Source organism: Neospora caninum, chromosome XII (genome assembly GCF_000208865.1).
Source record: "Neospora caninum Liverpool complete genome, chromosome XII".
Lineage (NCBI taxonomy): Eukaryota > Apicomplexa > Conoidasida > Eucoccidiorida > Sarcocystidae > Neospora > Neospora caninum.
The window spans coordinates 419,918-447,756 of NC_018398.1; the positions used below are offsets into that span (position 1 = coordinate 419,918).

At 54.5% G+C, this 27,839-nt stretch overlaps 5 protein-coding genes across 5 annotated transcripts; 2 read left to right on the plus strand and 3 right to left on the minus strand.

Annotated features, from left to right (window-relative positions):
- Positions 1-772: 772 nt before the first annotated feature.
- On the minus strand, positions 773-8,723 carry NCLIV_060830 (Similar to uniprot|Q03338 Saccharomyces cerevisiae YDR473c essential splicing factor, related; the record flags this gene model as incomplete). Its single annotated transcript, XM_003885636.1, has 13 exons — positions 773-826; positions 1,552-1,644; positions 2,132-2,188; positions 2,878-2,972; positions 3,060-3,144; positions 4,317-4,445; positions 4,668-4,741; positions 5,250-5,314; positions 5,724-5,824; positions 6,441-6,692; positions 6,921-7,037; positions 7,414-8,175; positions 8,637-8,723. The coding sequence occupies 13 exons, from the start codon at positions 8,721-8,723 to the stop codon at positions 773-775; spliced, it is 1,971 nt and encodes a 656-aa protein (XP_003885685.1).
- A 1,379-nt stretch (positions 8,724-10,102) lies between these two features.
- Positions 10,103-12,269, plus strand: NCLIV_060840 (putative ribosomal protein S12; the record flags this gene model as incomplete). The annotated part of the gene is made up of 4 exons (XM_003885637.1): positions 10,103-10,785; positions 11,118-11,163; positions 11,377-11,546; positions 11,960-12,269. The coding sequence occupies 4 exons, from the start codon at positions 10,103-10,105 to the stop codon at positions 12,267-12,269; spliced, it is 1,209 nt and encodes a 402-aa protein (XP_003885686.1).
- Positions 12,270-13,860: 1,591 nt separating this feature from the next.
- Positions 13,861-17,146, minus strand: NCLIV_060850 (putative N-terminal acetyltransferase complex subunit ARD1; the record flags this gene model as incomplete). Its single annotated transcript, XM_003885638.1, has 6 exons — positions 13,861-13,938; positions 14,571-14,698; positions 15,125-15,195; positions 15,357-15,459; positions 15,844-15,947; positions 16,965-17,146. The coding sequence occupies 6 exons, from the start codon at positions 17,144-17,146 to the stop codon at positions 13,861-13,863; spliced, it is 666 nt and encodes a 221-aa protein (XP_003885687.1).
- A 2,037-nt stretch (positions 17,147-19,183) lies between these two features.
- NCLIV_060860 (Cytochrome c, related) lies at positions 19,184-20,341 on the minus strand (the record flags this gene model as incomplete). Its single annotated transcript, XM_003885639.1, has 2 exons — positions 19,184-19,428; positions 20,239-20,341. The coding sequence occupies 2 exons, from the start codon at positions 20,339-20,341 to the stop codon at positions 19,184-19,186; spliced, it is 348 nt and encodes a 115-aa protein (XP_003885688.1).
- Positions 20,342-23,659: 3,318 nt separating this feature from the next.
- On the plus strand, positions 23,660-25,968 carry NCLIV_060870 (hypothetical protein; the record flags this gene model as incomplete). Its single annotated transcript, XM_003885640.1, has 4 exons — positions 23,660-23,708; positions 24,250-24,588; positions 24,843-25,396; positions 25,597-25,968. The coding sequence occupies 4 exons, from the start codon at positions 23,660-23,662 to the stop codon at positions 25,966-25,968; spliced, it is 1,314 nt and encodes a 437-aa protein (XP_003885689.1).
- Positions 25,969-27,839: the final 1,871 nt, after the last annotated feature.

Here is a 27,839-nt window from a genome sequence, read left to right on the forward strand (position 1 = left end):
CTCTCCTTTCTCTTCTCTTCCTTCTCTCCTCTTTCTCTTCTCTTCCTTCTCTCCTCTTTCTCCCCTTTCTGGTTCTTTCTCCGCTTTTGTCGTTTTTCTCCTTCCCACTCATTCCTCTCTGCATATTTCTTCCATGCCGTTAGGAGCCGAAAGCGCATTGTTTCGACAATGGAGTCCGACAGGTTTGCTCGAATTCCTCTCCTCGAAGCAACACTCTCACTCCCGCAGCATAGTTGCATCCACGAACAGTTTTTTCACCAATGACAGGCTGAAAGCGAAAAGAAAGAAACAGACGGAAAAACAGAAAGGGAGGGAAATAGAGAAAGAGAACGAGAAGGAAATAGAGAGAGAAAGCGAGGAGAGAGCACAACTCGGCCGCGATCAGTCTGGGAGAAAGACATTCCTGCTTTTTTGGCAAATGAGAGACGAACTGTGTTTGTTCGCGAGAAATCGCGGGGAAAAAGAATATCGCGGCCGGGAAGAGCGTGGGGAGGCGTCGGCAACGACCGACAAAGGAGACACACTCGACGAAACCTAGAAAAAAAGTTGCGATAACCCAGAATCCTCCGCGCCGAAGACGTAACCCCCACAGGGCGAGACTGTTGCGACGGCAGAAAAAACGATATATGCGCGGAAACTCTCCGGAGGAAAACGGCAAGATGAAAAGAACACGAGGAACACAAGAAAAAAAGAGGTGTTTCTTTTCGGGAAAAGAAGCGAAAAAAGTTGCCCATGAACAAGGCGAGATCATCTTTGCAAATCAACAGAACACCTAGAGGTCGTTGCTGACGGGACGGAACTTCTGTGCCATGTCCCAATAATGCTCCTGAAAAAACAGCACGCATTCACCCGTACGAAGTTCGATTCTCAGCCCTCAACTTCTCTCCAAAAGCAAAAAAGAACTCAAATCGTTCCACACACCCACAACTGCACAAAAGAAACAGGAACACCTAAACCACACATGTCCATACATACATATACATACATACATATACATACATACATATACATACATATACATACATATACATACGTACATACATACGTACATACATACATATACATACATACATATACATACATATACATACATATACATACATATACATACATACATATATGGAGAGATAACGACTTATTGCCCACGCATGTTCGTACGTGCGCATGCGAGAGCATCCCATATCCAATCCTCTGCATCTAAAATCTCTCTATATCGCTCCCTTTCTCTCTGTCTATATGGCTGCGTACGGTATTCTTTTCTTTCAAAACGTCAACAAATCGCCTTTGTGTGTCTGTAAACGAGGATACACGTCTCCATCTGGGACGCACGGAGACAGTTCTGAATCTCGAGGTTGGGATGCATGCACTTCTTTTCCGAGTTTGTGCCTCGTTCTCAACGGGGCTTTGTGGACGCGTCACCGTGACCCTGAAAACCCTCAAGACAGGCGTCCTCTCCCCGTTTTGTTTTCTCGCCCCGTTGTCTCTTTTTGTCTCCTTTTGCTCTCCCTTTGGTCTGTGTTTTCTCGCGGTTTGCTCGCCTTTTTGTCTCACCACGTGTGCGAGCTTGAAGATTTTCTTTCCGTCCGCCTCGCCGGCCACGCGGTGGATTTTCCAACCGGAGAAGCTGTTTGTTCGGACGGTACCCTGGGCGAAAAAAATTCCCGATTCGAAAAGAATGACAGGAGAACGCAAAACCGGAGAATTCCCTCGAAGTTCCAATCGCCACTATCCAGACTCTCACATGCCCATCAGATGCCTCACCTAAATATACAAATATATATATATATATATACTTATGGAGAAGAGTAGGGATACACATCTGCATATATATATATATGTATATATAAGAAGTGTTCCACATGCAGGAGTGAATGAATCAAGAAGTGGGGGAGGCTGCGTTTCGGAACGAAAGCTCCATCTCGTTTTTCCCAGATGTTCTGCACGTGCGTTTTCGAGTTCCCTTCTTGGCTCTCTCCGCAGTGGAAGAACGGCCCCGCCCTTTTCTTTGAGGAAGAAGATCCATCTAAATCTTTCGACTTCCTGGTTGACGACGAACTGTTTAACGCGTCGTGGCCAGCGGAATCCGCCCCTTTTCTTCCGCAGCGCCTTCTGTGCCTTTTCGGATATTCACCTGCCAAACGAGACAGCAGCTCTCGTCGTCGACGTCCGGCTTCGCGTCTTCCTCATCCTGTACAGAAGGGATAAAAAGCGAAAGGAGAGATCGACAGCGACATGAACACACAGATGCGAGACGAGAGAAGTGAGACCGAAAGACGCTGAGACGCGGAAACTTCCACAAAGGGCCTTTCCACTGTCGTGCTTCGGCTTCTGATCTCAGCGTGTCGGTTCTTCTCTTTTTTCCGTTTCCTCCCCTCGACTTCTAAAGCCTTTCTTCCAGCTTCCACAGCCTCCTGAGGTTGAAAAGAGCCAAGAGAGATGGCCGTTCCCTTCCCCCGACCTAACGCATGCATCGCCACCCACACAGTCGTGGTGCCCATCCTCTTTGAATTCCTTTTCCCGGCTTCCGCTGCATGCAGACGGCCTTTCGAGAAGCTGTCCTCTCTCGACTGCTTCGCTTCAAGACAACGGAGAAAGAAAGAAACTCGCAATCCGCCCTTTCGTCACGGTCTCTGATTCCGACACACACACTCCCTAATCCTCTCTACACACTCTTTCTTGTGCTTCCTCTATCTCTCCCTCCACCTTTCTCTCTCCCTCTCTTTCTCTCATGCTTCCTCCTTCTCTCGTGCTTCGTCCTTCTCTCGTGCTTCGTCCTTCTCTCGTGCTTCGTCCTTCTCTCATCCTTCCTCTTTTTCTCCTCTTCTTTCCTGCGTCTCCCCCTCTTTCTTTCCTTCTTTCTCTCGCTTCTTGACTCACTTCGTCGTCGTCCACGGCCGAGCTGCCTTCGAGTTCGCGCCACTTGATGCGCCGGAGCATGAGGCTGCGGAATCTTTTGATGGAGACGAGAGATCCTGTGAATCGCAGCAAGAACGCACACCATTTCGGATGAGCGAGGAAAGAAACACGGAGAGACAACGAAGAAAGAAAGGGTGGCTTACCCTCCACGAGAACAATCGTCTTCAAAGAACTCGGGCAAATGACGGCCACGCCAGCGAGGTGGAGCTGCTGCGCATTGATATCCACCTGCGAAAAAAACGCGACAAAAAGAACAAGACTCTTTTAAACCGGAAGCACGTCGACATACGTAAACGCGATAAAAGCATTACGATACAGACTCTTCAAACCCTCACAGAATCTGCGTCTCCACATGCAGATATGCATATTTCCTTGCACACTGGTAGCGAGTTGCTCGCGTAACTCGCACAGACCACATTTGTTTTCAGCAGATCTGTAATCTTAATCTGCCTACGGGAACAAAATGTTAACCGTGTTTCTCTCGCCTCTCATATTACACGCATCTGCAACCACATATATTTACATATATATATGAAGTATATATGCACATATGTATGTATGTATGTATGTATGTATGTATGTATGTATGTATGTATGTATGTATGTATGTATATGTATGCATAAATACGTGCGCATCTGTTATATGCAGGCTGCGGCAAAGCAGAATGCAGCTGTGTAGGGGCCTTTTGTTTTGTTTTTTACCTTGTACAGATGGCGCTTGTTGGTTAAGTCTTTGAGGCAGAAAAGGAGAACGTGAAACTCCCCGCTATGAGGTTTCTTCTGTGCGTCGGGCGGATAGACGCGCAGGCGAGAACAGAGAAGGGAAAGGGAGGAAGAGACACCGCACAGCGGCGAGAAAAACAGAGAGGAAAATGAGGAACCCTAGGCAGTTTGCCACGAACAACGCACTGAACATGCAACGTGAAGTAGATTCGCCACAGACGCAACATTCCGGGAACTCCAACGTCGTTCTTTCTCACGAGCATTCACACGCTGCATGCAGTTTAAACAGAGGCTGCGTACAGCTGCATACGTAAGTTTCCAGATTTCCACATCTTACACGAAATGCACTTGCCTCTCTATACAGAGCTCAGCAACTGCTTTCCATCATTCTGCTGAGTGTTTTGCGTTGCTACCTGGCGCATTCGTCTACATAAAGCGCATCTGCGTGTATGCACGCATCTCATCGTATTTCTCGAGGCGCCCAAATATATATATATATATATATATATATATTCCACACGCAAGCATATTATATACACAGGTAAATACGATTATACACACATATATATGTATATATGTATCTGTATATACAGCTCGACCCTGATGTGTACGGGTGTCTCTACACACGAGTGAATGCGTCATTTTTTTCTCAGAAAAGGGCGGGAGTTTTCACCGACCTGCCACTTGGCCGCATGCTTTTTGCTGCGGACTTCGGGGGCGAGCTTGCGGGCCTCGTTTCGTGCTTCATGGTCTTTCAGACGCTTCTCCATTTGTTCTCGAACTTCCTTTTCCACTTTCGAAGGATCCTGGAAGGAGCGAAACGGCGACATCGCGACGCAGGAGTGGAACGGACGAGAGACGCACAATGAAGGACGAGGCGAAAAATGGGGAACCGAGCGCAACGGGTGATGCAGGGAAACACGCTGACACCGACAATTTTGACGCCGGCAGAGAAGGCCACGACGCCCAAGAGGAGAGAAGGGGAAGAGACGGACGATCAAAAAACTCAGCAAGAAAGCGAGACTTACTGCGACAGCCTGGTCTCCAAGCACCCGCATCAAGTTGGTGAGTTTCACTTTCGGAGGCGGCGGCGGCATCAGACCTGAAGGCCAAACGGCAAAGATTGAGAAACGCAACGCTCCTCTCCCGTCCTTTTTTGAGAAGACGAATCCGCAGAGACAGAGAGACACTCAAATATGCATCTGCACGCACTTAGGTCCAGAAGCATGCAACAAGGTGTTGACGACGCAGGCCGATGCTTGAGAAGGTAGACTGAGGCTCTCGCTCCGGGATTCAGAGCCACCAAACGCACATTTCATGCGACTGACAAAGAGCTAGCTATCTAGACGCACACACACACACGCATGAACGTCAATATAGATACGTAGGCTTGTCGTTCTTTGCGTGACTGCACGTCGCTGTGAGTGCATTTATCTCGCACTGGAGCCTGGCGATCCCTGTGTCTCCAAACTCTCCCAGCTCTGCCGTGCAGGCATGAAGCCCCCTTATTGGCCTCTGTACCGCACGCTGCATGCCTCTGCATGCGCACGAGAAGAGAGGTAGAACGGCACCTGCACTGCGTCTCTGCGTTTTGGAGACCGAGTTCCTACCCATTCGAATTTTGTCTTGCTTCTCTCTTTCCTTCTCCTGTCGCTTCCGCCGTCGGAGTTTCTTCCTAAAAAGTCGAAAAGACGCGCGGTGAAAAACGGGCGGGAGTGGCCACAGACAGCTCGTAACTGACGCAGCCAGCGCATCCCAAACTTTACACGTTTTCATCCACAAATACTAGTCCACGCCCCCTTAAACCTAAAGAAATGCGAAAATGCACTCACCAACTTCTCTATCGGCCTACATGTGCAGTTCTACCTACATCGTCGCTCTGTCTTGGTACAGATGTTTGCTTTTTTATCGACGCTGATGACGCGTCCATGCACATGCGCCCACGGCATACGTGCGGATACGGATCCACCTCTGCATATAGATGTATGTAGATAGCTGTGGAAAAGGACATGGAGACAAACGTATAACTGTGTATACGTATATTGTGACAAAATGCGTTTCTCTGCAAGGGTGCTCCGCCTCACCGTTCCTGTTTCGTAAGGTACATGTTGATGATGACGTTTGCCGCCGCGTCGATTGCAGGCTTCACGGGAACGGGATGCTCCACGAGGTTGTCTAGGGCATCCTGGAAAACCCGTTGGACACAGAAGTCGCTCGAAATTACTTGCTACCGTTTCCACTTCGCCGCACTTCAGAAACATCCACGATCCCCGCTCTCGAAAAGCCAGCGAATCTCCTGGGGGCTGCGTCTTCTAACCTCGAAGGATGGCCAAAGGTGAAAAAGGACGCATGCCAATCGTCGGATTTCGAGCCCAGCTCCCAATCCCACGCCTCACCATTTCTCGCCTCTCCCCCGTCTACACGCACACTCTCGCGTCATATACATATACATATATATATATATGAATGGAGAAAACGGTTCAGTTTTCGCTAGAGCTTTTCTTCGCCTGACTTCTTGCGGCAGAATCGCGTCAGGATGGGAGGCGTCGCTCTTGAGAATGCTTGCGTCCCACGGCTCGACACTGGGAGTCTGCGGAGTCTGTGCACGAGGAACACACACGCAGAGAAGAGAAAGGAACGGATGCGACGCCGGAAAAACGCGGAAACGCGCAAGACCGCGAGAAAACACGGCGGGGGAGTCGGCAGAGGCGAAAAAGACGCCTGAAAACGGAAGAGACTAGGCAGCACTGTGGAGACGTGCCACGTGCGAGAGGGGAAACCTTTCCCCAGCGCTCGTTTACCCATGCTTTGGCCAAGAAGTCAGGGGTCGTTTCTTCCTCGCTGGCCACAGGCGACTTGTCTTCCTCCTTCGCGGGTCCGTCGGCCTTTGCACCCTCCACAGGGACACCCGGCCTTCCGCGGGCGCGCTGGTCTTCGCCCCGCTCGCGCTCGCGTTCGGCCTTCTTCTCCATCATGTGCTGGTGATGCAGCATCTGCTGCTCCTGCTGGATGTACCGCCCGGCTTCCACGAACTCGAACGCTTTCCGCTTTCTCTGAAGGCGCAAAAAGACGCAAACGGACCGCACATACACAGAGGAAGGACGGTAACGGGGGAGAAACGATGGAGCGAAGAGACTCAGAAGGGAAGGAGAGAAGAAGAGAGAGCAGGGAAGGAGAGAAAAAGCAAGGGAAACACCGCAGGCCGACGCGGAGCACGAGACGCGCAGCGAGAAGCGGAACAAAAAGGAAGACTTTAGCGTGAGAAGAGGACGGAGACGGACTTTGTTACGAGCAGTCTTGACTGGAATCGAAGGGTCGAACCAAGGCTGCTCGGAGATGTCCTCGACGACGGCTTCGCGTGCCCCCGCAGCGCCCAAGGCCTTCGCGGTCTCCTCAATCTGGACAGGAAAAAGGCGAAACCCGAAAGAGGTGAACAAACAGCCGGAATGCGAAGGCGACGCGAACACAGAGTTGGAAAGGCCAAAAGGACGACGAAGCGCGAAAACAACAGAGACAGAACACAGCTGGCCAACAGGCGAGGAACCCGTCCGTAGCCGACCAGCGCGCGCGGCCGCTCCTCTGCAAAGAGGACCTCTCTCCCGAGGCGTCCCTTGTGCTTCTTTGACGCGGAACCTCTTTTCTGCTTCTTCCTCCGCCACCTGCTTCCTTCTGCGTTCTCTCACCTCCTCTTCTGTCTTCTCTCTCTGCCTTCTCACCTTTCTTTCTTCTCTCTCTGCCTTCTCACCTTTCTTTCTTCTCTCTCTGCCTTCTCACCTTTCCTTCGTTTTGAGCTCGGCGGTTGATCTTGAGGTCGCTGACGATGGTGCGTTTTTGGAGGGGGACGACTTTTCCTTCTTCGTCGACTTCTCTGCCGAATTTGTCGAAGCGGAGAGGCCGCGGTCTCGCCTTCAGGACTGCGGCCAGTTTCTCCTGCTTGAGGCGCTCCGCCTCCTCGGCTTCTTGCTTCTTCAGTTGCTGGTCGTGAAGCAAGAGGAAGAGTTGCCGTTGCCTCGGATCCGCCGGCATCGCATCCCCCGCGGGACTGGGTCTGCTCACTTCCTGTCCACTCTCGGCCGCACCGAGAAGCGCCCTCAGAGTCAACGGCTGCGTCCCGCCCGCAGTTGGCTCTTCTCGCCCCGTCCCCACTGTGTCTCCTGCGCCCGACGCGGGCCAGGAGGCTCGCAGCGTCGGCGCGTCGAGAAGTTGGTCGCGCTTGGCCTTCGCGGCCGCAGCGAGGGCGGTCGCCTGCGCGACGGCGATCGCCGAGGAGGCTGCGGAGACGCTCGCGGCCTTCTCGCCGGTGAGTTCCGCTGCAGCCGCCGCTGGACCTCGCGGGCGCTGACTCGCCTCCAGACCTTGGCAGGCCTTGAGTTGCTCCTGAATTTGTTTCTGAATCATCGCGGCGCGCTTCGCCTTCTCCAGCGCCTGGCGTGCGGCGCTTGCAGCCGCCTGCAGCGAAACCGACAACGAGGAAGGAAACGCACCGGCTGCGGCAACCGGGGCTGCAGGCGAGGAAGAAGGCGGTTGATCGCTCGCCTGCAGAAAGAGAGACAGCAGAGAGAGGGAAAAGCGGGGAAAAGTGGACCTGCGAGCGGAGACAGAAAGAGACGGAGAGGGGCAAAACAAAAACGGGCGCGAGGGACAGAGTCAAGAACTGCGAGCGAAAAAGAAGAGGCTTGTGGACGAGAACACAACGAAGAGGACACATCCACGAGGACGCGAAAAACGAAAACATCTAAATAGGGGCGAGAAACGAGGACAGAGCCAGAACAGAGAGAAGAACACAGACGAGGCGCGCGCACAGGACGAGCCGGCGGAGCGTCTCAGTCGCTCAGAAAGGCGGGGAAAAGAAGAGAAGAATCGTGAGAGAGACCGCTCTCGAGGGCAGAAAAACATCAGTCGTGGAACAGAAACGAAGCGCCAATCTGTGGGAAGCGGCACGCGTGTGCGGAGCGGAGAGCCGACGCTGGCGAAGAACGGAAAAAAAATTCTCTTACAATCGCGCCCCATCGCGTCCGTCTGGCCTTCTTTGAGTCATCCTCCCCGGGCTTTGCAGTCCCGTTTGGCTCAGTTTGCGGCTCCATTTTCCAGGTTTTTGTGACCGTTCCCGCCTCGGCGACCAGAGGAAGAAAACGGAGATGTCGCGTCTGTCTTCACTTGCGGGTTTTCTCGTTCGTTGCGGACCACAAAAGGACACCGGCCGCTGCGCTCTCTCCGCGTCCTCTCTATCGGGCAATGCAGGCGAAGCGCGTTTTGTTGGCAAAGCGAGCAAGTCTCCGCTTCGCAGAGAAGACGGCGACCCGGAAGGGAACCCGCGCGAGAGAGAGAACCAAGGAGAGGAAAGGCAAAAGGGAGGAAAGACGAAAGGGAGGAAAGACGAAAGGGAGGAAAGACGAACGGGAGGAAAGACGAACGGGAGGAAAGACGAAAGGGAGGAAAGACGAAAGGGAGGAAAGACGAACGGGAGGAAAGACGAAAAGGAGGAAAGACGAAAGGGAGGAAAGACGAAAGGAGGAAGAGACGAATAAAACACCTCTTGCAGAAGACGGGAAGAGACTCGAGTTTTCTGTCCCGGAAAGAAAAATGTGAACTCCCTTTCTGGGTGAAGGGAAGTGGACGCAGGGTTCCGCCCGAGAAGCCGCAGTGCGTCAGAAGAACAGAAAGAACGAGGGAGAAAAGTCGAAGGACACAAAACGCAGAGAACTCTACTCTACAGTGGCCGGAACGAGCTGCCGGAAAGATGAAGTGGGGAGCGAACGGCAGAGAGGACACGAGGACTTCTCTCACAAGAGAGACGTGGAGAGAAGAGAAAGAGAGAGGAAAGAGGAGGAAAGAGGGAGAAGACTGGGTCTCGCCCTTGGCGCGGCTCTTCGTTTCGACGGAATCCGGAAAAACACCGGCGGCAGCGCATCCGCCCCAGGCAGGAATGCAGAAGAGACACAGTCCAGCCGATTTATACAGACTCTGCTGGAAAAGACGTTGAAAAAAAGGAAGAGACTTCTTCTCTGAAAGGACCAGGCGGGGTTTTTCGCGCGTTGCTTCTCTCTCGTTCTCGCTTTTTTGTGTCTGCCACAGCTGGGCGTGCATGCACTTCGTGAAGTTCGCGCAAAATCCTCCTCTCCGGATTTGATGCCGGACCACCGGTTTTGCTCTCGACTTGAGTCCACCCTTCTTCTCTGTGTCTCCGCTTTCGGCTCTTCTCGCTTTCCGTCTTTCCTCTTTTTTTGTTTCTCCTTCCCCCTCCTTTCACCACAAAGGCCTCGCAACTCGTGGCCCGACTCGGTCTATCCGCAGGGACCTTTCCCTTACACTTTCAGACACACGTGTCTTTCCTCTGTGACAATTTTCAGATTTTCTTTTTCTCGTCTGCTATTTCGAACCTCGCTCTGCTAGAGTCGGAGAGAGGAGCGGAGAGGGACGCGAAACGGGCGAGATGTCAATGCCGCTTTGAAAGCGTCTCTCCATGGCGGCAGAGCCGGTTTTGGGTTTTCTCTGTCTCCTCCGGAGAGAGGTTCTTCGGGGGAGACACATGAGAATTCGCCGCCATCTCTTTGCGTCTGCGCCCTCGTCCTCTTCTTTTCCCGCATCGTGTGGATGGTCTTTTTTCTCCGCTCCCGGCATCGTTCTTCGTGCTCAGTCGTCCGCCCCATATTTCTGCACTGCCGTGAGACCCCGTTACGCACTTTGTGTGAGATCTCAACACTTCCGCGCTCTCTCAGAGAAAACGCAAACAGATACTTGCTCTGCCCGCCGCATTTCACCCTCCCCCCCCTCTTGCTCAGTGCCTTCCTCTTCTCTCTCATCTTGCCGGTCTGCTCGTCCTGCCGCCTCCCCTTTCTCTTCGGCCTCGAGTTCTTCATCTCCATCCTCTTCTTCCCCTTTTTCCCCTCTCTCTCGTTCCCCCTTTTCTCCTGCCTTCGCTCTCCATCCTCGTCTGTTCTCCCCTCGGTTCCCGTCTTCCCTTTTCTCCTTGCCTTCTGCATCTTCTTCGTCTACTTCCTTTCCTTCTTCGTCTCCTTTCTTTTCTTCTTCGTCTTCTCCTCTCTGTGTTTCAAGACGCTTCTCGACTCGCAGCATCAGCGGCAGATTGTTCTACAAACGCCGCCCGCTGCAAGTCCCGAAGCTGAAGCCTCCCAACATTCGCAGGTGAGCCTGAGCAAAAGAAAAGAGACAGGACGACAAAGAGGAAAGAGCGGAAGCGGGAAAACATGCTGATCTCAGGCTCCCTTGGGCTCACTTCTCTTCCTTCTCCTTTCTTTTCTCATTCTTCTTCATCTCCTCCCTTCGTCTCTTTCTGTCATCTCTCCTCTGGTCTTCTTTCTCGTTTTCGCGCGACGTGTGCTGTCTTCTCGCGTTCCTTCTCTCCTTTCTTTCTTCCCTCATTCTTTCTCTTCTTTCCTCTCTTCCCTCGTCTTTGTTCTCTCTCTCTGGTTTCGCGCGACTTTTTTGCTTCCTCCTTTTCCTCTTCGCGTTTGCAGCAAGTGGCTGGAAGGCGCTCCGCAGAAGAAAGGCATTTGCGTCAAGGTGAGACTTTCTTTCGGACTGAAGAGGGTGGGATGACCGCCAATAACGTTTTCCAGATTCGGTCTTCCTCAGTGGTTTCCCGCCGTCTGTCCCTCTCCCCGAGCCTCTTGGCCCTTCGGCTCTCGAGCGCGTCTCCTCTCTTCTCTCCTAGTCGCGTTCTGCCCCCCGGCCGGCCCCACAAACGGAGCTGTCTCCTCTGCCTGTCCCCCGCAGGTGCGAGTCCAAACCCCGCGAAAACCCAACTCTGGACTGCGCAAAGTCGCGCGCGTGCGGCTGAGCACCGGCAGAACCGTCCTCGTCTACATTCCAGGCATCGGCCACAATTTGAACGTTCACTCCACAGTCCTCGTTCGCGGTGGTAGATGCAAAGACGTGCCTGGTTGGTAAGCGAGAAGAACGCACAAAAAACGCGCGAGGCCTCTTGGCGGCACCGAGCGAGACGGAGCCGACACAACGCATGCAAAAAGCGAGCGAGGAGGCAAAACCTGCAGGCGCCTCGAGAGCAGGCGCGCCGTAGACGGAAGTGCAGACGAACCTCAGAGAAACCTGGATAAAGTCGCAGCTCTAGGTTGTGGGGATTCACCGCGAATTTTGCGTTTCGAAGACTGTGAGAGAGACAGTGCGTTTCCCGTTCCCCTCTGTTTTCCCTAGCTGCGGTTGTTTTCCTGCGCCTCCGAGGCGCTGGCGAGCTCTCGCCTTCTCTGTCTCTCCAGAGGCGCGGCCGCCAGGTTGTGTCTCTTCGCGCTCTCGTTCGTTCTGGAGCGGCTCGAGCGTTTCCCCTCTGCGTTGCGCGCAGCAACTACAAAGCCGTTCGGGGCGTGGCAGACCTTCTGCCTGTGAAGAACCGCGAGAGAAAACGGTCCAAGTACGGCGTGAAGTTGTCGTCGGAGAAGAAAGAGTGGAGACTCCAGAGATGGAACAACAAACACCTGACCATCGAGAAGGATCGCGACATGTTCAACCAGTTTCGGTGGATGACGTGGAAGGACGAAGAAGGCCAGATGCGCACGTCTCCGCTCGCTGACGACGAAGAAGTTCCCAGACACGTGCACCTTTTCAACCGCTGGTATCGCCTCAAAATGCAGCGCGAGGGCAAGGAAACCTAAGCGCATGTGCGAGCTGTGGAATCCACGTTTCATGCGCCGACGAAACCGCGGTGGCGAGGAACGCGAAACCGCGTGTCCCAGAGACGCCTGTAGGCAGTCGGGCATGGTCCGGTTGAACAAAACGCTCCTTTTTCGGTCCCAGTGTTTGGTTCTCTGGAGCGTTTCCCGTTCCTGCCGCCGCATGCGGGGTGTTACATGGAACAGATCTTTGTTTTGGAACCGCGGGTTCGTCGTGAAAAGCTGCCGGTTTCTGCGACTTGGAAAACCGCCTTGCTGCCTCGCCACGACTGAAAGAACAAGAACCCGCCGCGCACGCAAGCGGGAGTTTCTTCCGTTCTTCTCGGGGGTCTCGCCTCCCTCGAGATGAGCTCTCGGGGACTGCGCTGTGGGTGCCGAACGGTTCACGAAACGATCGCCGTAGAGATGCGAGAAAGAGTTTTGTGGCAGTTCTGCGGTCGTCGCGCGGACAGGGGCGCTTTCCCCCCTTCTAAAGAAGGTTCGTAGCGGGCGCCCACACCCAACCATCTCCACACACGTGCATGTGACAGAATGGATACCACCTCACTGAATGTAGCGAGGGGGACACGAACAGCCCGGCTAAACATCGCTTTTCTCTGGAACCTTCTGCCGCTCCCTCGCATTTGAAAAGATGGATTCAAGGCACTACGCAATCCGTACAACAGAGGAAGATTGCGGAACGCCACTAAAGAACAACGTGGTCGATGCAGACCTTTGTTGGGCATACCGCCCAAATACATACACAGCCATACGCATATATATATATATATATATATATGGACGTGTATCTGCGCATGATTGTGTGGATGGGTGTCGTGGATCCTTGGTTTTCGAAGGCGGACCCGTCTGAGAGGTGATCGTGACCGCTCGAGCTCTCTGGCCCGTCTGCGGGGCTGTGCGAATTGCAGACTTTCCAGCGCGGAACCTCGCCGCACTCTGTCCCGGAAACTATTGCACTTAACGCCCCCTCGTTTGCACACACGCGCTTTTCTATAAAAGATAGGGTGACGTCTATTGCGCAAGCGTGTTTAGTTACTTTTTAGGCACGAGTGGAGGTCGAGAAACGCGCGCGTATAAAGGCTAGCTTTCTCAGTGCGAGTAGAGTGCTGGCGCCTGCAAAAGACTGTCTTTCTTGCAAAGAACACGAAACGGGAGAGGGAGAAACGGAGGCACGGCGTGACGGCGAGAAAGGACGAGGCAGGAGGAAGAGCGAGGCACTTCCCGTCACGCAGAGTCGCGCGACGGGAAGCGCAGAGGCGGACTCGCCAAAGACGTGGAAGACGCCTTGTTGCAGAGGTCTCCACAAAGAAGGTGGAAGAACGCGAAGTCAGCCACAAGACAAAAGAAAGGGAGAGAAACTGAGGGACGATAGCGAACCCCGACGAGCGAAGAAAAGACGGTGCACGACACGTCGAGGCAGAGCGGCAAGCGGCCGCGAAGAAAGCATCACTGGGAGGGAGAGACGGTCGCGCGAGCCAGGAGGACAGAGAGAAGGGAAAAGAAAGGGGGAAGGAAACGGAGGAACGACAAGGAAGAAAACCAAAGACCCAGCGGGTGTGTGCGTGTCCCTTTTTCATCGCTTTTTCTTCTTCTTTCCCGTGCTGCTCGCGCCGGTCGCACTCTCCTGCCCCTTGTCCTCGGTCTTCGCATCCTGGCAGGCGACGAAACGGCCCAGAGACAAACACCGAACAAAAACAGCGACACCATGGAAAAAGGCACAGACACACGATGCCACCACCACCACCACTGGCGAGGAACGGGCCGAAAAAGGAAACGACAACTAGCGATCCAACGCGCGGCGAAGTCTGTCGTCGGACCGTAAACCCGAAACGCATGATGCAGTCACGTTTTCGACAAACACACAGAGCTACAGGAAGCGAAACCGTCCCTGTCCGTCAAGAAGCATTTGCTTCAACCTTCTCCACCCAAAATCTGCGGTGTTGGCGAAACGTTCTTCACCTCGAACTCCCTTTTCTCTCATAACTCACACAGCTAACTGCATGAGAGAACGCTCGTAAACAAATCCACAAATTAATCTATTTACCTATATATATATATATATATATAAACTGTTTCTATTTGCGGGCTCAGGAGGTCCCAGGCTATGGCCTCACACAAAAACACGGATACACATCGATTCTGAGTGTACGCATATTTAGATGCACACCAAGGTAAACCCACAAACATATATATATATATATATACATATATATTTGTGTAAATGTAAGGTCAATAGTAGGAACTCGAAGGGAATCTGGACCGATCTGTGGCGCCTTCACTTACTCCTGGAGACGCGGCGGCGTCTGAAGCGGAGTTTTTCGCTTCTTCGCTGGTCTTCGCCACTGCCCTGTCCGCTGAGGCACTCTGGGGTTCTGGTCCAAGAGAAGCGCCTTTCTTCGTTTTCCTTTTCTCTGCAGCAAAAGCAGAGAAAAGACGGCAGAAACGCAGGTGGGAAAGGAAAAGCCGCGCCGGAGCGCGAGGCCTGCGCGCGAGCGAGGCAAGGCTGTCCCTCGAAGTGCGGGAAAGAGAGAAGATGGACCAGCTTCACAGAGAGCGCCTGTTCACAGAAATAGGTCTTTCCGCCTTAATCGGCTTCTCTGACAAAAGGGTATTCGTGTTGAGAAACCTCTCCGCACTCTGACTTCCATTCGTTTTTCGACACGGAAAGTCTCGATTCAAACGGAGAAAAGGAGAGGCAAGCGGACGAATTCATGCGTGCGAACCGCGAGGGAAGAACACAAGACAGCGATATATACCGCCAATGAAGAGAAGGAAACACGCGTGTGTTTGTCTCCTTTTTTTTCGGCAACTTCCAGCTCCTCTCTCGCTCTGCTTACCTGAGAAGTAGTTCCTCATGCTGAACGCATCTTCCTTATCGGCATAGTACTCCTTGTCGACATCGTGGATCCTGGGAAAGACAACAAAAGAGAAGAAACGCGCTCTGTGTGCGCATGGACAGCGAGAGGAAGCGCCGCACGCACCCGCCGAACCGAAACGCAGGCGCGCGGAAGAGGCACGGAAACGCATGCAGCGGTTTGTTCTCACAGACAACATTGGGAAGAAACGAACCTGTAGCCGAGTGTGTGCTTGTAGAGCGAGTAGGCCGCTCGGTTGGTGACGCGCACGTGGAGGGAGGCGTATTCGGCGTCGAAGACTTCCTCCATGCCGTGCTCTGAAGCGAACAGTACCGGGTACCCGCACATTGGTGGAGTTTGCGGAAACGGAACGAAACGAACGAGAGTTTAAAAGAGAAGAGACGGCTCGCTGGGAGAGAGAGGGAAAAAACGGCAATCTTCGAATGCGAATCTGTCGCGACGCCCCAACGACACCGAGAGGAAACATATCAGAACGGAGGCAGAGTGAAGACAAACGAAACGAACAAATGGTCGGAATCGAGCACGTCAAAGGCAAAAACATAGAAGAAAACGAACTGCCTCTGTGCAAATAGACAGGACATGTCCGCCGATATATATATATATATATATGGGTGGTTGTGGGATTGTCTGTATGTGGGGAGATGCGGGAGACAATCGCATGCACGAAACTGTCAACTCACGTGTTAAATTCATGAGTTTGGAGGCGAGTCCGAGTTTGCGGCTCTGCCGCAGAACTGCGACGGACGTAACGTGGCCATGTCGGTCTGCAGGATCGTCTTCCTCTCTGCGGGAAGGGAACAACCCGCATCGGAGACCATTACTAAATCCATTTTCATGAATGCACATGGGTAGACCAAAGTATTCCGTATAAGACAAACTCAGGAGGAGCCTGCCAAAAAGTGAATTCGATATTCGTGCAGCGAAGAAACAACACAGAGGCGACGCGGTTTAAAGAACCTAGGAGGCGAAGCAGCCCCGAAGTCCAACCGCACATGGAAAAGTGCAGACTGCACTGAGATCGGGGAGAAGCCGGAGGCAGCGAAGAGGCGAGTAACGGCCAGAAAAGGACGAGGAGCCAGCGAAAGGGAAGAGGCGATACGCGCGTACACGAGACAGACGGCGGGAGGCGAGACTCCTGAGCTGTGAGGAGGCGCACTTGGGCACCAAGGAAGACGGACGATCCCCGTGCAGCACCAAGACGAAGGGAAACGACAGGGTAAGGCAAGCAGGGAAGAGGCATGGCACTCCATTGCAGGACGAAGGAAATCCGGTCATATCCTAGCTTGGAATGGCCGAAAACAACGTGCAAGCAATTCCCTTGTCACGCCCTCGATGTGGTATTTTGCGGATAATCTTGGGGGCATATTTATATCCCTATTCAGCTGCCTACCAGATCTACATCTATGCTGATAGAGCGATAATCAAATCTATGGAGATGCCTACAGAGATGTTTATGTGCATGTTTGCAGGTAGTTATGTACATATATATATATATATATTCATGTGTGTGGATGTATCGTCACCGTGGGGAAGGAGAATTGTACTGTTTCATCTTGCTTCGTTTTCCTTTTCGTGGGACTTCCGAGTTTGCCGGAAGTCGACAGGCTCCTCCCGCGTCTTGTATTTGCCGCAAGATGGGGATTCACGGGGAGTTGCAATTGCGCGCAAGTTCCCCCTTGGGGGTGTTGGACGAGTAGGTAACGAGAATCACGGACTCTTCACTCCGCGCTTTTTTCCCGCAGCCTTAGAGAACCCCAACGCGTGCGCTGTCTCTGGTTCCTCTGCTTTCTGCGCGACTTACAGTTTGGCCAGAACGTAGCCGACGAGTTTCCCTCCAGAGTCGTGAGAGACGCTGAGGAGCTGCGGCCAAGAGACCGCGTGGAAGAAGTAGTACTTCATAATGTAATTCTCCGGGAGGTTGATCAAGTTCGCGTTTTGCATGGCGAACAAATCAAACACGTCTCCACGGCGCAGCGTCGCCATCTTGGACGCCTCGACTAACACGAGAAGAATCCGAACACGAGGCGAACTGGGAAAGAAACGAAGGTAAAGGGAAGAACAGAGAGGAAGAAAACAGAGGAATGCGAGGAGAGGCAAGAACGGAAGAGCGACAAGCAGATAGGCAGAAGAGGGGAGCGCACGATAGGCAGTCTTGGAGTCAGCGCGTAGAGGAAATTCGACACACTCGGGTCTCAGTGCCCACCTTGGCGGAAGAGAAGATCTTCGTTGCTTTCTTGTTTCCCCAGGAACGATGGGAAGGAAAGAGAGAGAGGCGTCGCACAGAGGCAGGAGGGACACAGACCGAGCGAGTCCCGTGAACGGGCGGAGAGAGGGAACAGCCAAGAGCGCAGGGAAGAGAACCACGGTTTTTGGGCAGCGGGGGGGGGAGCACGACGGGGAAAGAAGTTGAACAATTCTGGTGCGAGCTCAGCTAGCAGAAACCGGGACGCCGAAAGGAAGATACATGTGATGCCAGGTGAGAACAGCGGATGCATGCGCCCGCCAGCATGCAAGAAAAAAAGGCGCTTCCTGGCTAGGGCGGCTGCAACAAGCGAAACAGATTCCGCGAACCCTGTTGACCAGAAAAGGAGAAGAAGCGGGCAGATTCACAGCAAGTCGAACAAGGAGGAGAACCTGGAGATTCGTTGTCCATTGGGCACGGAATTACGTACACAGGAAAAGACACTCTCTCGACAAGGGAGAACGTGGCCCGTAACGTTCTCAAGTCAACCTCGAGTCTGTGCAGTTGAACCGTTCGATGCAGAATGTCAGTACACATGTAAGTTACACGTAGCGAGTTGCCTTGGGTGTGAGCAGCAAATCCATAGCTGTTGCATATATCTCCAGAGATAACCCGTCTCTTCGAGAAACGTTATACATACAGTGTGCGAATTGCTCCTCTGTGGGTGGGAAGGCTCTGGACTTTCTCGGCCTCACGTGAGGAGATCTGCTTTGTCTTTTCACAACACTCGGCTGGAACACCTCGTGGCTTCTGAAAAACAAGCTCTTATAACTGCCGCAATGTGAGCCTGAGTCCACGCAGCAGCAGGCTCGCCGCCTCGACGCCGCCGCGAGTAAGAGCAGGACAAGGGACGAGGTACGTTTCTCTTTTTTAGAAACCGATTTGATTTAGGACGCGTTGCGCCGAGTAGTGCAACGCGTCGGGAAGCCAGACAACCTTCAGAACGCACATTCTTGTCGCAAGAATCCGTACGCTGGCCACGTGCGACGCACTGTGGAGTCTCCTCTCCACGGCATAGATCGCCTGCTGCGTCTTCAACTGACCAGCGAGTTTCCGTACACTGTTTCTCGAGAGGCTGCTCAGCCGCTTTCCTGTCGCGGTTCCGGTGGGCATCCGGGTGTTCCCAGACACCAGAAACCACAGCCGGGATCCTTCTGCGCGTTTAACAAACGCGCTCGTGAGTTCGCGGTTCGCTCCACAGTCTCCGAATCACTCCGGGGACTACCTAGCCCGCACCTCGGGGGTTTTCATCCGGCCGCGCAGAAAGCGCCGGCTGGGCAGTGTGCTCCCCGTATGCGCTTGTGTTCCAGGGGACATTGTCTTTCAACGGAAACTGTAGTGCTGCGTGTTACTACACTGCTTTTGTCGGAAGGTGGAGAAAAACGACAACCGGTCACCAGCTCGACTCTCCCTCATTCCGACGAGTTGCTGACGTGCCTTTCGTCTCTAGTGGTTTGCTCCAGCGTACTGGGAAGATCGTCGCTGCGCGGCATGGAAAGCGACACTGGCTAGGTCGACCCTTCAGGGGGGCGTATGCTGAAAGGAAACCCATTCCCTTAGCGTCAAACGCCAAGCAGTTTGGCTATGTTCCATGAAAAAATGTACTACAGATTCAAAGGACGAAGCCAGATCCGGTGAAATGTGTCATGGGTCGTGTCCGGACACCGTCGGAACAATCACTTAGCGGACACAGCACGTGTTGACGCGAAGCTGAAAAATGCACAGCCATGCGCCCCGTCAACAAGGCACCGAAACAAGTATAACGGCCAACGACAAACTCATTTACTGGAGGCATCAACAAGGTAAGCAATCAGATCTGCGCGCTCCTTCTCCTTCTTAATACCAGCAAACACCATCTTCGTGCCCGGAATGTACGTCTTCGGATTCAACAAGTACTCCCACAAGTGCTTCTCGGACCAGACAATGCCGCTGGTCTTGTTCGCATCCGAGTACGGGAAATCTGCCTTTCCACTTTCACGGCCAATGAAGCCGTGCAAGTTCGGTCCGGCCTTCGCTGCTCCTCCTGTGCACAACACACACACACACACACTTGAATGTTCTTCTCTGCTGGCCTTGCCCAGCGTGTACAAGTCCTCTTCGTCAGCGCTACGCCTCCCTCGAACTTCTGGTTAAGCGAATGACGTTAGCTTCCGTCCTAGGTTCCTATGCCATGTGAGTGACGGCAGTTTCACCCGCGCTCTGGGGATGTCGCCTGCGCCCAGACACGACTTGAGATCTCTATTACTGCCACATCTTCTTCCTATCCTGCACAAACTGCAAAATTTAAAGTCAGCATTCTTCCATGTGTTTCTCAGCCGCGGTGGACATTCTCCTGGGCGTCCATAACTCTTCTACGGGAGCACAGACCAGCTGCACGCCGAATCACCGACGTTCCCCATTTCCTTTTCCTCTCCTAGTCCGTGTCTGCAACTCATGAGCATCACGCTTCACGAAGCGCACGACAGCATTCGAGTCCCTCACAGACGCAGAAACAAATCAAATTTGCGACGAACCCAACCAGGAAAAAAGAACGTCCAGCAACTGGGGTGACTACGTTGTCACCAAGACGCAGCTGCTTTACGCTCCCCTTGCCTAAAAACTACTCAAACACGGTAGGCGGAACAGTTTCAGTTACCGAAACTCGGTTTTAAAACCATCGCAAATGACGAGATTGTAGGACCGAGAATGCAGGAGAGGGCTCGGAAACCGGGGGTACATAACCCTGCGTTCAGCTGCTCCGTCCCACAGGAACCACGCGGTTTCCCTCGGGCAACAGACACACAAAGGTCCAGAACGTTGGGATTTTTCAGATGGTGGCGAAAAACTCACTTACCAGCATTGATTGTGTGGCACTGGGAGCATTTGGCCTTGAAAACTTTCGCGCCGGCTTTGATGTCGCCAGACGGGACTTGGACGTCAGGTTCGGCCCGCGACATTGTGCTTTTGTTCACTTGACGTCCAACAAATAGTTTTGCTTCCCTCGCAAACGTCGACGAACGTCCGGTTGGACGAAAAATATCACAATTTAGAGTAAAACGCTTTTCCGAACGGACCAACTGTGTCTGGGTTTTGTTCGGAGTGCACCTGCGGCTGCTGATCCCGGAGACGGATTTTGTGTAATGGCTGCATGCATGCTTTCGCGCTTGGCCCATCCGCAGCGTGGCCCGCGGGGACCAACTCGTGGCTTCCAGAGAAAAGCCGACCGCCACACTCTCGGGCAACGCCGTCTCTCTACCCCACCGTGCAGGAACGTTCACCACCTGTTCCTGAAAAGGTATTATTCCCGCCCGGAAAACGCAGGTCCACACTCGTGGAGCCCACCCAAGGCGGCTTCTCCTAGAAACCACGAAGTCGACGGTTTCGCAGCCCCCTGGTTCGAGAGCTAACAGGAAGCCCCGCAGTCACGACCGACCGACGCGGCGGGCATGGCCCGTTGTGTACTCTGGGCACACTTCGTATCGGGGGGATCTGCTGGCCGGCGGCCGGGAATCTGCTGCGGGTGCGTTTCGTGTCTCTGCAACCTCTCTGTCTGCTTAGGATGGCTGCCAGGATAACTCAACTTGCGGTAGCTACGAGGTGGCTAGCATGTGAGAGACACGTGCAAGAAACGTGAGACCAGACGGCTTCAGCGGAATGGGGAGTCGAGCGGCGTGGACTCCCCGCTGTGCCGTGGTTAAACAGCAACCTGCTCCACCGCGACAACTCTGCCTCAGTTTAACCTGGAGTCCAGTCTGAGCCGATCGTAACTGGCGAAAGGCGTGCGCACGTGTGCACTTTCCGCAGTCGTGGGGGGAAGTTGACACACCAGCTTTAGGCTGGACACTGCTTGCGACGTCTCTCGGCGAATCCCATCGGCGCGTGCGCCCGTTTACAGCTATATGTATGAAGAAGCCTCCAACACACGAGGGACTTGCACAGACTTGCACCATAGAAAGCTCTTGCGGCCACCTGCGTGAACCGTGCTTCCCTTCAGCGCGCCGGGGACAGCTGATTTCTCCAAAGTTTCGAAGAAGACGCGCATAGCTGTTGTGGCCCGTCTCTTCACTGCAACGGGCCCTCCACACCCGTGAGAAACCCTCTAGACTCCAAAGGTTACCCGTGCATGCGTGTGAGGTGGGAAAAAACCGGACCAAGCAAGTACACACACGGGGACCACAAAGTGTAGTTCTGGCGACAGAGCCACAGTCACTGGGGCGGTAACTGGTCAGCCTTCAGTGTCACGGGGTAAACTCCGGCACGAGCCTCCGTGAGCGTTCGTTTCGCTCTCATGCACGCCGTCCAGCCGTGCAGGCAGGCGAACGCACTGGAAGGGCACGAAATGGACTACTCTCGATTCTCATTGGTTTTGCGTCCCAGGCACTCTTTCCCTTCATGCTGGACCTGGCACGTGGAGTGGGTCCATCGCCGCGAGACACTCCGCACCTTCATTTCAACGGGTTTCCCCATCAAGAACTGCAAGTGGTTTCCACCGAATGGCTAGAGGTTCGGAAAAGATCAGCGTCCAATATGCTCAAGTTTGGTGACAGACGGCCAAGCTTGCACACAGAGCCTCTCACCCGCAGGCTTCACCTCAGGCCGGCGGGTCCAACAGCAAAAGCCATGACGCGTCTGCCTAGGGGATGTAGGCTCGCCCGGATTCACCAGCCTGATCGCCCCTGTAGCTGCAGCGACGCATGTGCCAGGCTCGCGTCAGGCGAAGCGATCGTACATTCCCCCGTTAGCCCGTTTGCGGACTCCCGCTGCGAGTCTCTTTCCGCCGTTCACGCGTGTGACGTAGCTTGACTCTCGGGCAACCTCTCTATCCTCTCTAGGTGTGAAGCTACCGTAGGCGGTGATCCCCCACGGCTGTCAGTCTTATCTTCATACTCGCGTTACTTTTTACTCCGCTGACACAGAAAAGTGGAGCTCGGCAACTCACCAGTGGTGAGATTCAAGCAGATCGCCACGGTCCACTCAGTCTTCTGTGCAAGCGCTGACCTCGGACCTCCGCCTCGAGTCGGATTTTTCGCGTGTCCTGGCCCCAGCGTTCTCTTTGTTGCACACACTCTCTTCTGATACACCTCTTATCCACGTGGATGCCTAGCGAGGCAGAGAAACGCGCAGCCGCGCAGCCGCGCGACGTGCGCACGCGAGAGCGAGGGTAGCACACGGTGCCGGAGAGGGAGAAGAACGCAAGGCCAAAGTGTTAGCCTACTGGCACACAAGAAAACGTCCCTTCTGCCCGCAGGTGGTGCAAAATGACTTGGATGGTCTTGGAAAACCGTCGCCTCCGCCGAGGACGGCCGCCGCCCGCGTCGGGCCAGTGCGAGGCGTCACACCGGAGTCGGCTTGCCGGGCGCCTCTGGGGCCAGCGGGGATTCTTGTGTCGCCAGACTTGCAAGGCGCACAGAGGCCAGCCTCGAAAACTCTCGAAGAGCGGTCGTTCCTCGACGCATGCGCTCTTCAGCCGGCGAGACACCTTCCCGGTTTTCTCAAACTCGCCTTTCCGGCAATCTCGGACGTCCTTTCCTCTCGACGCTCTCCGGGGGCATTTACCCGAGCACACGCCGCGCGCAGCCGAGCTCGCCGTCACTCTAGCCCGACCTCGAACGCGCTGTGACTGTGAGAACTTTTACGAACGGAACGGTGCAGAGATCCACACTGTAACGCGAAATTTCTGCAGAATCGAACCGGTCTTCAAGCGTCCACCGTGAACTACTGGCGCGCTCACAGCGATCCGGGGATCCAGCTTTCCGCACATTTCGGTTGACATATTTCGGTTGACAGGTGTGGAGCTGCGCGGTCCCGCGTTTTTCACACCGTGGAAACTGACAGCAAACCTTAAGAAACGGTATTGACGAGACGCATCCCTTTACACTGTGCAGTTTCTTTCCGCCCGTGCGGTCTTCAAGCAGCACACCGTGCGAGTGTGTCGGGCCCCGCGACTGCGAGAGTTGCCACACTGGCGGAACGAGCTCCGCCAGTGTACGAGTCCGCGTAGGGCCTTACTGTTTCGATCTTCCCCAATCCCTCACACTTTGCTGGGTCGGCTTCCAGTCCAGCTTGACTACGGCGTACGTTCACTTCGTCCCGAGGGTGGTGTCGCCTTCTTTCGTTTCTCCAGCTGGGCTCTCGAGGGCTGTGCCGCCCCGACAAAGGTCGGCGGCCTTGGCGAATCATGCGGACTGCGCTGGAGGCCTTCCCACCGCATTCTCGAGTCGCTCTTCTGTTCACAACCGCGATCTGTAGAGCCCCTCCTCTCAAGAGCCGACACCATGAAGGCCTTCCTCACCCTCACGATTCTCCTTCAGCTTCTCTCTCCAGGTAGGAAAGGTCGGGGCCGGACAAGCGGCTAATTCGTCGTGAGAGCGCGGCACTCGCGGCTAATTCGTCGTGAGAGCGCGGCACTCGCGGCTAATTCGTCGTGAGAGCGCGGCACTCGCGGCCAATCCGCTCCTGTACTCGCCTGCAAAACCCCCGACACAGTGGGATCTCCTGGAGGCGGCGGGCGCGTGGCTGCGCCAGTGTTCTGTGTCAGGCGTGTGCTTTCTCCGAAAAAAACTGGAGCTGCGCACCGGGTCCGTACGACCCGACCAATTTCTGGACTGGGGAGCGCTGGCGGTTCCCTGTCTCCTTTCTGGGTCCCAAGAGGCTGTATCGACAGGGTGCTCCCCGCAGTCCTCGTCTTGTGCCCGTGACAGAAATGCACCAACAGTGTGTACGCGTTCGTGTTTTGCGATCTGTAAAAAGGTGAGACGCCCGGTAGGATGCGGATGCCGGTACGACGGGGTGAAGTCAAACGACGCGAATGGCATGCAGGAAAAGTACGACACGTCGCCAGACCCTGTCCTGAGTGTCTCCGCAGCCGAGAGCTACTCCGCGGTTCCGCGAAGGTCCGGAGGTCACCGGTCGCGAGGAGACACTCTGGACGCTCGGTCGCCTAGGAGCTTCTCGAAGACGCTGACTTGGAAGACGAAAGCCGAATCCAGCGGCGAAGCGTGCACGCTGAAGGCTCTTGAAACCGCAGGCGCCAGTCCCTCAGCGAGGGCCAAAGTAAAAAATTTGCGGGAGACGTCGCAGTTTGTGGACCTGGTCTATGAGAAGCGGCGGGAGGCAGCTCGACTCTGCGCGGCGGGGGAGACAGGCAAATGCGAATCGCCTGACGAGCCCATTTGGGAAACCTTGGGGCTCCAGAAACCAGCACGTGAGTGAAAGGCACATCCAACCTGTATCGCAAGGCGCCGCAGCGCCCGGAGGAGTCAGTGTGTGCTGAGTCTGTCTCGGCGATGCCAGGGTACACTGCGTTACGATCTTTTTCTGTGGTTCCCCGGTCTGCTGACTCGAGCGCGGAGGGAAACGCGAAACCTCCTTCGCGCGGGCGGATAGCGCACAGAAAGAGCGAAACGCGAGTCGGCACGAAACATGCTCTGTTGAGGTCCTGACTTGTTTGGTTCGCAGCGTGCCCCACGATTCAATCCTTCAAGCTGTCCGAATGCGAGGGCTCGGAATCCACAGAGCTCGCCGAGTCCAGCGACACAGACGCCAAAGAGGCCCCACGGAAGAGAGCTGCGAACAGGAAGAAGCGCGCGAGACGGGACACTGCGTCAGCCTCGGAGGCGTCGAGGACAGGCGCCACAAAACACCTCGCGGGCGCGGGGGAGGCCGGCTCAGAGGTTTCCGCGCACCAGGCGGAATCGACCGCGCAAGTCCGGCCGCACCAGCCCCGTTTTGGGGGATCAACGAAGCTTCACAAGGCCGAAGAGCAGGTCGGCGCAACGCAGACGGAGGCGAGTGCCGCCGAGAACAACGACGAGGCGCGCACCCGCAGTGAAGGCGAGGCCCCCGAACTTGGCGCAAAGGCGAGCGGTCCGAGTGGCGAGGGTGAAGAAACCCCCACAGCAATGGGCAACACTGAGAACACCGGCGAGGGAAACACGAGCTCGGACAGCGCTGCGTCCGGGGAGGGCAAGGCGGATGCAGACGGCGAAGGCGCATTCGACAGCGAGGAACACGTGAGTGCGTTGGACGGGCGGATCCCCGTTTCCGGTGGACGGCGCACCTGCGCAGGCGCAGAGTAGGACACATTTTCTGTCGCCGAAAAGCCGCGCCTTGGCAGGCTGGCCTCGCGCACTGTGTACACGTCAGCATTCTCTGAAGCACTCGACTCGAGGCACATGCCACTCTGTGCGTTTCTGTGCTGGGCGATCTGCAGGCCTTCGCGGAAGTCGAGGCGCAGAACGTTTTCGACATGATCAAAGACATGTTTGGCAACGGAATGGAAATCTCGGATCCGCAAAACTTCGAGGGTGGGAACCAAGGTTCCTATTTCGACTTTATGTATCCGCAAAGTACAGACTACCCGTGGGCGTGCGTGTGCGACGAGAACCAGTACAAGCGGTGGGAAGCGAAGGAAATCCAGGCGGTGCCTTGCCGCAACCAAGTCGACATGTCTATCCAAGGCATTGTGGCTGCATGCAACCCGAAGAACCACAAAATGAACGTTGCAGAACGAACGGGAGATCGACTGTATATTTCTGTCTGGCTTCCGGCGACGGCGTGCCTGGCTATCTGGATGTGGAACTAAGGCTGCAGCGACAGTCGACGCTGCAGGATGGAGGGTCTTTTCGGAGTTGCGTGGACACAAAGAGGAGATACAGAAAGCCGCGGTCTGTGGTTTCTTGCATGCATGGTCTCAAAGCAGGTGCGGGATAGATGCGGCGTCGTTGCCTCCTGAGATGTTGGAGGCGGGGGAGTACGCTTTTCTCCCTGTGGAACGCAAACGCGTCGACCTTTTCGAGGGAGTGTACATGTCGGACCCCGTGGAATGCATTTCTCAAACCAGGGAGCGTGACAGTCTCAACTGTGTGTAGACAAACACAACGTTAACGTTTCTCCGCTGTCGACCGTGAGATAACGCGGTGCACACCGCGGGCGCCTGTGCTTCTGCTAGACGCGTTTTGACCAGAAAACGGGCCGGCCGAGCTAAGCGAAGACGGGCGGCCTGTCAACCCGGTCTCTCCGGACCACGTGCGGTCGCGAGAGCTCGCCACCAAACTCCGCTTTTTCCTGACGCGCAACCGTTTCACGCTAGCAGAACCCCTCCCTGACGAAAAAAGACTGTTTGTTCCCGGCGTGTAGAACATAGAGAACACAGCTAGACCGACTCAGGCAGCTAAGCGGGTCTCAAACACCAGACGTTGTGGATGCAACTCGAGAGTCTCGAACGCATACAGCCTGATTCCCAAGGGAAACATGCACCAGACAATCGAATGCCAGCAGGAGATGCCCATCGGCCTCTCCAGTCCCTGCTTTTTCACCGGGGCAATAGCCTAGTGAGTTGAAGGTTTGCACTTTCATGTTTTCCATACATCTCTTCGAAGCACAGACACAGGCATACCGTTTTTTTTTCGGTTTTCTGTATCGCGCAGAGCGGACGGGAGAACGCTCCAGAGACAACAGGCGCCTGGGCCGTGTTTTGGCGCAGCCTCGCCTTTTTTTCGCTTTGCCTCTCAGAACCTGAAGCCTCTTAGACTGAACTTCATCGACCTGTCGCGGTCGTTCTGGTCCTTCAAGTCGCTTTAAGAATCCCGACATCTAGACCGGTTCCCCTGCCGTTCGAGATCGGACACGAGAGGAAGGGGAATTTAGCGTGGTGTACACACCTGCGTCTTTTCGTATTCTTGTGTATTTCCATTCACGTGGCCCGCTCCCTGTATACGTGGAGTTCAGGTATTTAACGCCCCAAACGGAATACCATCCGAAACCGGTGCGTTGCTAGTATATATTCGTGTCAATGAAGTATCAACGACGGCGAAGCGTGTTGGATTACACATAACAGTACATCAGATTCAGCTGCATATATTCGTGTCAATGAAGTATCAACGACGGCGAAACGTGTTGGATTACACATAACAGTACATCAGATTCAGCTGCATTACGTCCCCGCCAGTTGTGGACTGGGCTCACAGGGAATTAGAACAGAGTACCAAGTTCTCTCTGCCTGGAGGCCTTGCGTGCCGCGCGACGTAGGTCCCGCTCCCTCTGGGGAACGAGGAAGCGAACGCGACGGCAAATGGATTGTAGAGAAGGGCGAGAAAAGGCTGCTAGTCTCGATCTCTCTCACGGGCCGATCCATGGGAGATGCAGAAAAGGACTGTTCCGCGTTGTCTGTTCGCCCGCGGAGACCGGACTCTCTCGTGGGAATCGCCGACATGCGCGCTGTCCAGCGTATATGCGCTTGTTGCGACTGCATGCACTCTTGACTCTGTTTCGCATGCGGTGGTCATTTCAGTCGCAGACACTCGGTCCTTGATTGCCTGTTAAAACACAAGGCGTGACATACGCTTTGGAGAGTTTCTCTAGCTTTCTTCCTCTCTTCTTCGTCCTCTCGGCCTCACTCTCTCCTTCCTCTCTCCAGTCGTGTCCCTTCCTCTCTCTGCTCTCGCTGTTCATTCC